Consider the following 14,849-nt stretch of genomic DNA (forward strand, 5'->3'; position numbering starts at 1 on the left):
GACCACGCCCTCAAAATAGGCTTGATTTCCTGTTTTTTCAAGGACAAGTCACACCTAATGGAATTGATCTGCGGAGCTCATATTTCACTCACTAATGTGTTTTTATGGTCTGAGTGGAAATAAAAACCAATGTAACAAATTTACTCTATAGCGCCCCCTACCCATTGTGTGAAAAACTCAACGTAGTCTGATTTGTTTGACACTCGTGGATTATATTCTCCTCAAGACCCATGAAAAAAAGTTTATTGCAGATATTGTGTATTTTCACAATTGGCCAGCAGAGGCGCAATTAATGCCTTCACTTCCTCTTCCTCTTTTATTTTGATGGAACATTTCCTCTCGTGCCGTGGTCTTAGCATTAGCATTAGCATCAGCATTAGCGACGGGTCTCTGTTGCTAGGTGACGGAGGTACAGGGAGGAGGGGGTTTAAAGATTAAAGTCTAAAGAATAAAGTCTAAGAGAATGCAGTGTCGGGGCAATCGCGATCAAAGCACGGTCGCGCGGGAAGGCGGTCGCGCAGGTGGCGAGAGCCATCATCGCAGCTACCGCGGCTTCAATCTATCTTTATTTTTATTCTATTATTATTATTATTTTTTTTATCTGATAGCTTATTGTTATGACTTATTAATTATTCATTGTTTTATTGTTTTGTGTTGCATCAAATCACCAAGACAAGTTCCTATGTTTTTGAATTTTGTTCATTGACAATGGCAATAAACCTTTTCTGATTCTGATACTGAAAAATGACTTGTAACGAGGCTTTGCCCTCACCTAAATGTGCTCGATGGGTCGACGCTCCAGCCAACACTCTCTTGATTATTCATAACTTGCATGTTTTGCAGGCTAATGCCAGCTATAGGTAAAATAGTCCTTCATATCAGACCGGACTAGCTGCGTTGCTAAGTGGTTGATAGCATGAGCATCGAAGGCACGTCTACAAGTCTATGTTTATGGATAATTTCACACCCGTTACCCAGAAACCATCATAAACAAGGGCCAATATCCATATAAATTACACAATAGCTATAAATGATAATACCTGGTAACACCATTACTTTTTAAAATTATTGTCAAAAATGTGTTCTGCATGAAAATTGTTGTTGCATTTTCACAGGAACATTGCTTATTGAAGACACAGACAGAACTCGGCTCTACCTGTCATTTTCCACATTTATTTTTCTTCACAAACCACCCCAACTATGATAAATATTTACTACAGGTTCTACCCCTCCAATTGAAGCAATAATTAGAAAGGCTTGTTATGTGCACTTAAAGAATACTTCAGGCTAGCTTTGACGTAAACAAAGAAAAAGCTGATGGAATCCTAAAAATGTGAACACTGAAAATGATATATTACATTTTTGGTTGCGTGCCTACAGTAGTTCCTGATTGACTGACAGATCACGGGGAACTTGTGCATTTTTGGCCACTTCGTGTAGATTTACATTTCTGTCCCACAAGTTAAATAGGGTTTTAAAGTGTAATGGGGCTTGGGACCAGTTCAATTCAGATCCTGCAGGTATCTCAATGGCGTTGTTGAGCAGTGGCGGACCTGGCCTTCACTGTGTTGTTATGTGACTGCTGCAGATTAACCATCAACCAGGAGCCAGGCCTTGACTTCACGTTCCTCTGCTCTGTCCAACACAAACTCATGTCAAGGTTCCTCAAACACATTTGAGCTGAGGCAGAGCAGAGCTGACGGGAGACGGACAGAGCCCTCTCTCCCCAGACCACGAACGTCACGATAAGAGACATTTCCTACAGAGCATGCTTCAAGCTACTGTCAATTATCTTTTCAAAGAAGTGACAAGGAATAATGCTCTTAAAAGAGTCCAAGAGTCCAGAGTAGAAAATGAAGAATCCATGTCAAGCTCACATACACAAAGTTAGAATTCTCCAATGCAGCTGAAACAATTTGCCTGGAAAATGCTTTATATGAAAATCTTATTTTCCAGATATTCAAATGATTATTGAGATAAGCAGTCCGTCAAGAAAACGCTCAAAATGCAGCACAATAGTTTAAATTATTATTTGTCATAGTATCTTTGATTTGCTTTGAATTATCAAATCAAAGATGCAATTTTAGGGACATAAAAATAATAAAAATATAGTATATAAAAATATCCACCAAAACATAAAACAATTTCAACATTCATGAATAATAGTACACTACTGTCAACTAAGAACATAGAAACATTCTGAAAATTTGCTCAGGAATGATTGGGCTACAGTTTACAGCTTGGACCTTGGCATTTGAAAGGTTTTGATCATTTTTTCAAGGAACAATTTATATTCCCTTGTGAGCATCTGCACTCAGAGTGCTGCTAATTCTAAAATAATTCTTAAAAGATAAAACCAAATTGTCAAACTGGACAGCTCACCTTTCATGGACGGTGTGATTGGTGCGATAAATCGAGTGTGCTCAGGATGAGCGGATGAATAGAGGGAAACAGATGCAACCTGTTGCTGTCAGTGCTACTTCCTGATGGCCACTTCCTGTCACTCTTTCCATGTGTGTAGCTTCATAAATCCCCTTTTACTCTCACTCCACTGTGATCCCCTTCAGTTTAATAAGTCTCGGTCAGATCTAACTTTCTTTTATGTCAAAACACTTTTAGACGTAGCCCAGCACTTCACATTCGATACCTTCTTCTGCTGCGGTGCCAGGGCTTTAATGCTGCAGAGATATCCGTGGCTCTGAATGGGGCAGCTCTTGCCAGGACTGAACTAAAGATGCTTTTGAGTTACCACACGATACAAGTGCACAGCTATCAGGTGCCAAGCCTCTCCTCCACTTTCCCTGCACAGAAAGAATGTGATTGTAGATTAGCCGCGGCTGCATGGAAACAGCAGGCAATCATTAACCTCTGCTTCTCATCCAGCTCCCCCTCAGAACCCATCTCTATGAAAATGTCCTCTATTCATAAACTTATAGTAACCTTTAACTCCTTCTCATAGTTGATGTCTAATAAACTTCAAGATGATAAGTGTTTATTTTCAGAAGACTTAAATGCACAATTATAAGACCATCAGAAGGTAATGCTAATGCAGCATCTTTCTAAACACTATTAATTATACCTTTGGTTCATATTCACCTTTTTATTTGAGCTTTTTTCACCAGATTGCCAATACCGGAAACATCTTCATTTATCTTTATGTCAGATACCCTTCTAGATGGAACTGTCTACGTAGATGTCTATATTTCAACAATAATGAGAAATATAAGAATATAGCAAGAATAATAATTTAGTATCAAGCACCTGGGATTGTCAACATGGCTTGATTTAATACACCGTTTTAAAGCACAATAAAATTCACTGAAAATAATTGTGTAAGCTGCAGAAGCCTCCTTGTGTTTGACCACGTTCCGTTTTGCTTTCTTCAAAATGCCATGTTTCCTGTTCCTTTGACTTCACTGCTGTGAGGCTTTGGGATTGCTCTCTGGATAATTGAGCACAGGTATGCGACCCCAGCCCACCTGAGCCTCTGGGACCAGGCCCTCAGCGTCTTTGATCATGAACCAGCTCCAACATCACAAGGTCAAAGGGTCCATCCATTCTGGACATTCCTCCGTTTTAATAGGTCACTACTCTGGCTCTACACACACTCAAATCCAACCACTGGGAAATAAAACGAGGAAAACAACCAGGTTAGCCGATACTGAAAAGGTACAAATAATAAAGATAATTTACGATCGCTTTACAACTTTGGATCCCATAAGCTTCAGTTATACCGTCTCTGGGATGCGGCCAAGAACCAGTGCCGCCCTGTTCCACCCAACACTCATTTGCATCCAGCACTTTGAAAATCCAGTTTTCTCAACTGTTGGCATAGAGATATTATTGGAGCAATAAATCAAGTGCAGATGTCACTGAAACAGCAGATATTAAATCAACAGAGAAACTAGTGATGAACAATGAAGAAGGGATGGTCTTTTTATTTATTGGCTACGCTATAAACATATTCATGATAAAATTGTAACTGTTGCTTGCAAAAAGGTCACGTTCAAGCAATTTCATGTTTTATAAGATCATAGTTTCTTTTTCAGTGTTCAGTTCAACTAACAAAGATCTAACAAACACAAAAAGATAGTTTCTTAAAAGTTGAAGATTTTAAACTTCTTTAAAAGGAAACACTGTCAAACAGAAATGCTTAAAAAACATTTATTAGTGGTAGCCTTTCAAACTGTCACATAAAACAAGTGAATCAGTATAAAAATGTTTCAGTGCCGTGTCAATTGTACAGACATAAAAGCTCAATAATGAGTGTAAACATGTAGTGCTGGAGTGTTTTCCCTTTCGCTCACTCAGATGAGCGCAGACTCTCGGACGTTGATGAAGGGGACACTGGTCTGGTGTTTGGAGGACAGCTCACTGCAAAGAAACAGAGAGGAGCCATTATTACATATGCTGAGGGTACATCCACGTGGACTGTCCAAGCAATGTTTCATGAGTTTACAGATTTCTATTCAAATATACCGGCAAATGTATGAAAAAATCTTCTCGGAATGAACAACTGAATATAATCACTTCTTGCTTGAATCTACAGAGTTATAAGTCAAGATATTGTTAGAGGAAGTACGATGAAATAACATTAACTTGCCCAAATGTAACCATGCTTTTTGGTCTAAATACTCTAGTTTTGCTTGCAGGTTGTCACAGGTTACCAGCACCAACCTTCTGCCCAGAAATGTCATCATCTAATTGTGTCGGTGTAATCCCTCATTCGTCCAGGCGTGTTCCATAGTAGAAAAAGCTTCAGTTGTAGTCATCTGGACTCAGTTTGAAAAAATAGACGTTTCGACTCTCATCCAAGAGTCATTGTCAATAACAGAATTTAGGTCGAGAACTCCGATATTAATACTGTTCTGTGGTAAGACCCGCCCATTGGGAGGAGCCTTCCTGAAGTAGAAAGAGTTGTTTGTTTCAACAGAAACTCCCCCTTGTATCTACCGAGCTAGCCTATTCAGAATTTTAATGGGCTATTAGAATCCTCTTTGTCTTTGTGAGACCCTGGCTCAACCACCCTGAGTACCTGATTAGCATTTGAATGTCCTTTACCTTTCCAGGGGTTCAGAATCCCATTATAAATAACAGGAAGATGAAACCTAAGCCCTCCATTTCTGTTTAAAGAAGGTCTTTCTTTTTTAACAAAAATAGCTTCCTTGACTCCTCTTGACTTCCTTGATCGTGGAACTCCCGTTCCACGATCAGAGGAGAGGACGGGAAACTCCAAATAGAAGTATATAGGAAACCTACACACACGGACCAGTATCTGCTCTTTGGTTCCAACCACCCACTACAGCACAAGCTGGGTGTGATCAGAACCTTACAACACAGAGCTCAAGGTGTGCCCACCAGCTCAGAGGGCAAGAAGAAAGAGGAAAAACATGTCCGAAATGCCCTCTCAGCCTGTGGTTACCCCGCTTGGGCTCTCAACAGAGTGAAGAGAACCAAGAAGCAGGACAAAAGGGAAACTGAACAGAGAAGGAAGGGTGTTTCTATCCCTTATGTGTCTGGCCTGTCGGAAAAACTGCAGAGAATTTTTAGACAACACGAAGTCCCTGTTTATTTTAAACCAGGAAACACTTTAAGACAAAAACTGGTTCATCCTAAGGACAAGTTGCCGACTCAAAAACAGAGCAATGTAGTTTATTCGATCCAATGCAGTGAAGAAAGTTGTAAAGAACGTTACATAGGTGAGACGAAACAGCCTCTACACAAGAGGCTTTATCAGCACAGAAGAAATACTAGTTCAGGACCTCAGAGTGCCGTGCATCTCCATCTTGAAGCCTCTAATCACTCGTTTGAAGACGGTGAGGTGAAGGTTTTAAGCAGGGAGAAAAGATGGTTTGAAAGAGGAGTCAAGGAAGCTATTTTTGTTAAAAAAGAAAGACCTTCTTTAAACAGAAATGGAGGGCTTAGGTTTAATCTTCCTGTTATTTATAATGGGATTCTGAACCCCTGGAAAGGTAAAGGACATTCAGATGCTAATCAGGTACTCAGGGTGGTTGAGCCAGGGTCTCACAAAGACAAAGAGGATTCTAATAGCCCATTAAGATTCTGAATAGGCTAGCTCGGTAGATACAAGGGGGAGTTTCTGTTGAAACAAACAACTCTTTCTACTTCAGGAAGGCTCCTCCCAATGGGCGGGTCTTACCACAGAACAGTATTAATATCGGAGTTCTCGACCTAAATTCTGTTATTGACAATGACTCTTGGATGAGAGTCGAAACGTCTATTTTTTCAAACTGAGTCCAGATGACTACAACTGAAGCTTTTTCTACTATCATCTAATTGTCCCTTTTTTGGACTAAGTAGTGCCATATGTGAAGTATTGTGTGATTGTGTGATTGTGTGTGGGTTTCAGCAGTGGCAGCAGGCTCAGTGTCAGTACTTATGTGTGTAATGATTAGCCTGAGCAGGTTAGCCACGGTGGCTTTAGCTGCATGTGGCTGGAGACAGACTCAAGCTGCTGGTAAACACCTATTCACTGCCCAGTGCTCGCTGTCTGGCCTTTAAGGAGAACCTTCAATAAGGAACTACTGCAAATGCAAGTCATTCATCGAACTATTAACCGGTTGTGTCACTAAGCTGCAAGATCTCGTGAGGTGGTCCTAGTACTTTTCAGCATTCAGGCTTCAATTGGACCTGCGCAGTCACTGGGGAATAAACAGATGGAGACAAAGAGGAGCAGCTGGACAGTTTTACACCTGCCGTCGTCATGCCAAAGGTCAAAATTAACCTCAGAGTCACTGGGTGTAAGTTGTATCAGGAAGTACATCGGAGAATTAAAAAAAAAAAAAAAACACGAGGAAACTGTCACACCAAAATATACACATACAGACAGGAATGACAGGTTTTTGACTATTTACATTTTGTTTTGTTTTTTTAAATGAAATCTTTTGGCCCGTGGGCTTTATTGGACAGGACAGCGTAGCGTGAAATGGGGTTGAAGAGCAGGGAGGACATTCAGCTAATTGTCAGATCAATCTCATGATGCTGAAGCCGGCACAGAGCCTGGTACATGTGCTGCTGCTTAGGCCACTTGAGTACCAATTTTTTTTTTTTTTTTTTTAATTAACAGAACAAAAACAATTTGAAGTAATTGGAAAAGGAATAAAGTAAAGGAATAAAAATTAGAAAATAACGAAGTCACATAAAAAAATAAGAGTCCAAAATAATTGTCCAATCTTGTCCATCATTTTTAAAATGTGTCGATTTTCAAGTTGAGTCCAGAAGTTATTTGTTCTATTATTCCATGTCTGTTATGATAATAGTCCAGATCTAAAAAGTCGGAGCTGTTTGAGTCATCATTTTTTTGTATGTGCTTTCTCTCCAGCTGACCGGATAATGATGGTGTCCATGGTGGGAGTTTTTAGGCCCACGTACATTACTCCAAAATTGAGTGGTGGCTTTTGAGTCTGTTCAAGCCTGTGATGATAAATGGAAAATTTCGGACAGTTGTCATCTACAATTCATTTTCCTGTACAAAAAACCCGCCCCAAACCGGAGATGCAAATGAGATCTGAGCTGACAAGCCAAGACTTGAAACCATAGTCCATGACTACAGTACGACGACAGCAGGAGGACACCACTGCACTGATGAAATAACAATAAAATACACAATATTTAAGATTCAAACTGTGACAATGACAAACTGGTTCAAAGCTACGGCTCGATGATAAAGAGTCTTTCAGTGAGTGCTTTTTTCACAGTTGTCAAAGCGACAGTATCCAACTGAAACGTTAAGAGGTGGTGTCATGTTGGTCTGCTGGTGGTATGGCTGTGGTCGGAGGAGGTATTTAGACTAAGATTGCTGAGTAACCTTAGTCAGGTGAGCAGGCAGCAACCCAATAACTCCAAATAACCAGACTCAGGTAAGGTTACATTTACATTTACAAGACAATGTCTAAAACATTCAAACATAATGGACATTTAAACACAGATTCAAACTGTTTAAGATCTGCAACAGATGTTTTATATTAATAATAAGAGTAAAAAAAAGGTCTATTTACTCCGAACTCAAGCGGAAATGCATTATTGAAATTCAATTATACTTTGAGGAAATGAGAGAGATGCACAACTTACTCCAACCAGGCCCAGTTTCTACAGCCAAGTAAAGCGGACACCAGATAGCACTTCATATGGAGTAATGGTACCCACTTTAGACTTTGTTTTGTGTTTTTTATTTGTATTATATTTTTTTAGTCAATTGATGAGCAAATCAAAATTGGGGTGATTATATTTTTTTTTGTCATTTTGCGCTTCAACATACAAGCTTTCACAAAGAAGCAACTATATTTTGAATTTGTATGCATTTTTTCAGTAAGATAACAAAAACCCTTCTGCAAAAAGGAGACACCTGGTTCTATAATTTTTTCTGATTTATATTTCCCAAATATGTGAACTTGTTTGTATAAAAACTTGTAAAACAGTTTTCTTAAATCTATGTAAGTAAACTACAGATTATTTTTCCTATTCTACGGCAGTGTTAATTTCAGTGGTGAATGCCGTAAAACACCAAAGCAACAACAATCAACTGCCACCCAATCTTGCTCTCAGTCTCCGTTTAGTGAAGTTTAAATGTTCCGGCGCGCCTGGCCTTATTCTCTTATTGAAGCTGAATTGAGTTGACATAGCTGTGAGAGACTAGTGAGACAATGGACTACATACAGACCCCCATCCAGCCCTGCAGGTGTTCACTCCGGGACACATATCGCATACAATCAGATACGGGCCAAAGGAAGTGCCAGGACTCACTGAAGAAGTCAACCTGAACATAAGAAAGGCTTTAGGAATCTCACACGGCTCTCTAATAAACTGCAGGTAGTTTATACGACCTTAGTCAGTACTACACACTACTTATCAGTGTCTATGCATGGAAAAAAAAAAACACAAGATACTTATCTGATAATACGCACAGGATTTCCAAGATAAGGAATGAATATAACCCACTGTGTAGCCACCTCTGTGATTTGGGTTCTAGGCCAAACACTCTGGAATGTCCGTTTTTTAATAACATGTACATTTAAAATTATTTTTAGGGATTGCAGTAGTACCATGATAGACTCAAATAGACTTTTCATGTAGCCAGTGGACAAAGAGTTTCTACATGTAACACACCACCACCATCTATTCTGTACAATTTGTATGATCTATTAAGTGGAAGTCTGTTTTTATTTTGATTGATTATTTTTGATGCAAGCCTAATTTTGTCATTGTTTGTATTTTACTATATTATTCAATGTTTTATGTTGCGACCATAACCCTGACCCCGGCTGCACAATACATCACAATCAAATCAAAATTTTAGTTGTCACAATTATCAAATTAGAAAAGCTGTAATTATTTAGTTAAGACCTTTACTAAAACATTCTGAAATGCATGGGATTCTTGTATTAGTTTAGTTGTTAGTTTGTCAGTCTTCTCTCAAATGTTAATGCACCCGGAGTTTACAATGTGCACTCTGAACAGAACTTTTTAAACCTGGCTAATCTCATCATCACAATACTGCATCTTATTATCTTTTAGCTGTTGACCCTGCTCGTTACGGGTGCTCCACTTCTACAGTCGAGAGCCTCGTAACGTTTCTCACAAATCAAAACACATTTTCAAAAGCACTGGCCACGGGGAGAAATAACCTCACAGGGCAATTTATTTCCATCTCTCGTTGCATTGAGCTGTCATAGAAGCAGTAAGGTGTGGCCAAAGCACCTTCACGTTTATACCTGATGGCTTTTGTTTGCTCTGTAGATAAACACTGAGGCGTAGGCTCCAGTGTCATTCAGTCATTCTGTTTCGCTGCCTCAAGGCCAAACCCACCCCTCACTCATGGGTGTTGTTTACACATGTATTGTCCTACTATAATTACGTGATGAGAGTATGCAGTGAGGGAAAACTACAATTAAGGGCCCGAGACTTAACTATAACAAACAGTATTATTAAATCAAAGTATGTATTACAGGAATTGTTTAGTGTACCAGCTCTGGTGCTATTGTCCAAACCACATTTTAAAAGAGACATATTTAAAATCAAGATTTATGAGCTTTCAACTATGTAATGACAATATTCCCTCATCATTAGGTTACTCAAAGTTGTATTTCCGTTGATTCATGCATGTTTGAATAAGATTTGAATGCTCAGAACATTTTTGTTTTCACCTACCCCCTAGCTCAGCCCACAGTTTTGTATTTACTTTGATTTAATTAAAAAAGACAGGACTATTCAACTATGTTTTCTTGAGGGCTAGATTTTTATGAGCGTCGTGATCGCTGGACCAGATGTGCACACGTTGCCCCTTTGACAGTGTAGGGTCCCCAGCACTAGATCTGTTTCTATAATGAGAATATAACGAGAATATAACAACAACAAATACAAAAGGCAATTGCTCGGCAAAATTGCCAATCCAGTACTGAACCAATTAAGACTAAATTATAATTAGTCTGAACCAAGATTATAAACTACTGTTTTAGACCCAATCTACGTCCACTGCTACAAAAGGGCACCCCTGCGCTACAGCCTCAATCAAAGCGCCGAGTTACTCCTCCCCGTGGCACGGCGCACCTCCTCTGCTCCCAATCAGCACACAGCCGGTCCCATTATGCAGTTCAGACCGTACTGCGAGCCACCACCTCCCCTTCTCCACCTCTGAATCACTTACTTTGTCCCCATCATCTCTACCCTTTCCTCATACTGTATCTACCACCACCACCAGTCTCCAGGCCCCGGGGGGAGACATCCAATACAATTAAACTATGGAGCGCTCACAATCGCAATGTCTTCTACCGGGGTCTGAGCGCCAAATAACCCACGTATTAAAGCTTGCTAAATGGTCCTTTCTGTGTTTGTCTGAATCTTTCCAGGATGATGTTAAATAGGCCTGACGTAGGGTTTAGAAAAGTCATGCAGTCATTTTTTAAATAAAAACACACATTTGTTGCTTGCAACAGTGTGATTCCCCTATGAAGATCCGGGAGATTAACTTTGTGGATTACAACAAACAAAATGTAAAGGAATGTTTTACGTATGGTATTAAACACCCAAGAAAAATATATGGAAAATGTATACATTGTAAAATAAGTAAAACCAATGAGTGAAAAGATGAATTAATTAATTCAATGAATGATGAAAAGAAATAATTGGAAAGCCACCTCATAAATGGGCACAACCTCCATGACCAGTACAGACTGCTCCCATCTGCAGGACAATCTCCTCTCTTGTTCTAAAAAGCAAGTGGGCCATGTCCTCTTTTGTGCCAACTTCAATTAGACCTTTGAACAAGCATAACAAAGTTTTCCTAACAGGAAGTACTTATGGAAGTGCGTATTTTGATAAACGTAAAATAATACGAGTGCAAAAAAGCCTTACCCACAAACATTATTTTCACTAACTACTTTGTCTCATAACAGTGACTAGTGTGCCCCCTACACACCAAATCCTCAAGTGAGAAGGACAAGTAAAGACCACAGTTTGTAGAGGACCTGTGTGTGTGACCCCTTAACTGTTAGCATTCACACGGGAACAGTTTACAGCAATTTCTTAAAACCACCAGGGACAACAGCTGAGCATCGCTGGGAAAAGTGCAGCCATGCCATAAATGATTCAAATGACAGGTGTAATGTTCAAGTCACATGTAGTTCTAACTCAGGCTGTCTGAGCAGATTAAGTGTCAATGATTCACTGCCACATAAGCAAAATCCTATCAAGAGTCAAAATACCAGCAATTAGGAAAACAATTGTGTGGTGCTAGTTATTGGTTAAAACAACATAAATGCCGCTTCATGTCACTGTATTCTCTGGACCAGGTGCTGTTCAAATGCATCACATGTGACACTTCCAAGATCTGGTCCAATGGAACAAAAAAAGACTAGATCAGAGAGTGTAAGACCTACACAGTTGTATGTATGTAATAATAACAACACACACACAGAATCATTTACACACATTTTGTTCAAAAAATATGCCAACAGTTTCTGGTCAACAAGGACATTTGTTACAAGTTTAGAACCACTTATTGACTATGGGGGCAAGGTGTGTGTAGCACTCTTGCCTCACAACAAGAGGGTTCGACCGCTGGGCCTCCCCGTGTCTGGGTGGGTTTCCTCCAGGCACCTTGATTCCCCCCCATTAACCTACAACCAGGTAAAGTCCTACTGCTAAGGTCCTGATCAAGTCTAGCTAAAGATCCTGAGATGGGTCCCTGGGTGCTGCGCTGTCGCCCACTGCTCCTGACAGGTTTTCCCAGCGGCACTGAAGGAGGGGTCAAATGCCGAGGACAAATTTTCCTATGGGGATAATAAAGTGTACATTAACCTTAACTTAACTTTAAATTCTGCTCTGCTCACCTCCATCTACAAAGACAAACTATGTAACTACAGTATATGTTATAATGAATTGTATTTGCGTCTTTCCCACTGTAAAAACGTGTCCAAGAGCAGTGGGTGTGTGCCAAGGCCAAAGGTTTGGTTTGTTTGTGGTCGTCAGGGGGATGAAGGCGTCACTGCTCTCCACACAGAAGTTCCACTGTGAGCCGCTTTGTGGATTTAAATAGGAGACAGGTCTGGTGCATGTTTGATCATTCATCCATCCTGTATCTTCACTCCTGTTACATAACACCCTGCACCTGCACCACACAAAGGAGGGGTGTGGCCTGGACTCGCTACATGTGAGTGCTCCGCTCTGCCTGACTGACCTGAAAACAGCTCTGCTAACAGTGCAGGGGTGGGACGGGGCACATTTCATACAAGACGAGACGACACACAAGATTAAGTTCACAGGAATGAGACAAGAGGAGATTTACCATGATTTAAAATAAATACATAGTGTGGATGTTTATTATTTTTTTTAAATCCAAGGCAAATGTAAACATTTGGGGGGAAAATAAATACATTTTCATAAAAAATAAAAAAAGAAGTAAATTTTCCACATGTGTGCACAATCTTGTGCCGTTCCTATAATGGCCAAATTCACTATGGATATGTCTGATGTCATGGATACGGGTACAGTATGTCTGTTGTCAGGACAGGACACTGAGACATGGCGGTTGACCTGATATTTGAAGTATATATAGTGCTTGAAAATCCCAAAACAAATGACAGCAAATACAAAAGTACAATGAACTATGACCATGAACCTGGTGAGTTTCCTGCATTGACTCTTTTCATTATGTAATGAAGAGCTCAGGTAAAAGGGACAGTTAGTAGTTGTTAGTTTTTAGTTGTTGTTAATGTTTGAGCTTGATCAGGGATAATCAGCAATGTAATGTGGTAAGTAATAGAGTACAAGACCTATTTAAAATCAAGTTACATATTTTGGCAAAATGTATGTTTTTGTGTCATAGACATTAGTTACCCCATAGCTGCTTAACCTCAGCCTTTACATTTTTCTAAATGCCTATGGCAAAAATGAAGAAGGAATGTAAAATTCCTGAACCTTTGAAGACTTTGAAGTGGCCTAGACTGTGGAGCTTCATTGTACCAACCATCTCAACTATAAAACACACTTATATGCCACTTTACTGCCGGGCATCAGAAATTGTTAACACAAAGGGCAAAAAAGTTTCTTCAGATACATAGATACAGCCCTCCTGTTGATGTATTATTTAAATTGGCTATAATGTGCATTTGCAAGTCAGGGCAGTCAACATCCCTTAATAACCCAATCATAAATATGATTAAATATGAATTAGGATAAATGAATTAAAAAGGGGGATCTGGGCTTTAGTGAAAGTGTCCTCTGTATTACTGCACAAACATGAATATATAGCACTAATCCCTTAAAGCCTTATTATTCTTGGTAAGGAATCCCAAGGCACAGTCTTTGATGGACAAGTCTATGCACTCAACCTGGCGTGTCTTCTGAATTTTATGTCATATAAACAAATCAATACCCAAGAATCAATGTGTGTGCCTGACACAGCTCCAGATAACAGGATCAACCAGTTTTCAGAGTTGCAGAAATACAATTTCCTGATGCCAAGCTTATGTTTTTGTAAAAAGGGTTAGCCAATTTGGATCTTGACCAAAATATCATCTAATTTCTAATATTTATATAACAAGAATGAAAAGTATTACTGTTTTATAAGTAATTTTGCTTTTGAGAGAATATAGTTCCCACCTTCGTGTCTTTGTATTACAGTAACACTCAAATGGGCTTTATAAATGTAAGAGATTTATTTTCTCTTCCATCCTCATCTCCATAATTCTCTATAAGTCATCATTGTCAGGAAAGTGACAAAGTAATGATGTCTCTCAGGTGTGACTTCCTTTCATGAAATTCCAGGGAGGAGTGTTTTTCTTTTTCTTTTTCCAAAGGTGTGTCACTTAAACAGGAAGCCGCCGCTGCAGGTTATTTAAGTTCTGGGACGTCCCACTCATAAAGCGTCATGAAAACACCAGAGAACACTGCCTCTTTTTTTCTCATTTACCCACAACTGCTTTGTCCTCATCCCATAAAGCCATTAGGAGGGTCATGCACAGATTAGTGAGGGAGGTCCCCAACTGGTTATAAAACTCTTGTATCGTAAAGTAGGGCTGTTCAATCAATCAAATCTTAATCAACATCAAGATTCAGCCATTTCAAATCATCAATCATGTGAGGTCCACAGCTAATCCTCTGCTCTAAACCACATGCTTTTACTGAGTTCAGACTTTAGAAGACAACGTTAGATAATTGTGATAAATAATGCAGACTTTTAATATTTAAAACTACGACGGACAATAAGAGCCAACCCGAAAAAAAGATGCGAGAACAATGAGAATAAAGTCATAACATTTCAACATTAAAGTAATAATTTTATGGGATTAAAGTCGAAGCCAGAAAAAAGTCCTATATTTACGAGAATAACA

General features: G+C 39.4%; 1 protein-coding gene across 1 annotated transcript in view; it reads right to left on the reverse strand.

Annotated features, from left to right (window-relative positions):
- Positions 1-4,191: 4,191 nt before the first annotated feature.
- LOC140349524 (uncharacterized) overlaps positions 4,192-14,849 on the reverse strand; it is a 33,931-nt gene continuing 23,273 nt past the window's right edge. The window contains exon 15 of the mRNA XM_072435891.1: positions 4,192-4,374. Within this exon, the coding sequence (XP_072291992.1) occupies positions 4,308-4,374 (67 nt within the window). The 3' untranslated portion in view covers positions 4,192-4,307. The remainder of the gene's footprint in view (positions 4,375-14,849) is intronic.

The sequence above is a fragment of the Eucyclogobius newberryi genome, unplaced genomic scaffold (assembly GCF_026437365.1).
Source record: "Eucyclogobius newberryi isolate DKJ021-1_F unplaced genomic scaffold, fEucNew1.0.hap1 SCAF_7, whole genome shotgun sequence".
Lineage (NCBI taxonomy): Eukaryota > Metazoa > Chordata > Actinopteri > Gobiiformes > Gobiidae > Eucyclogobius > Eucyclogobius newberryi.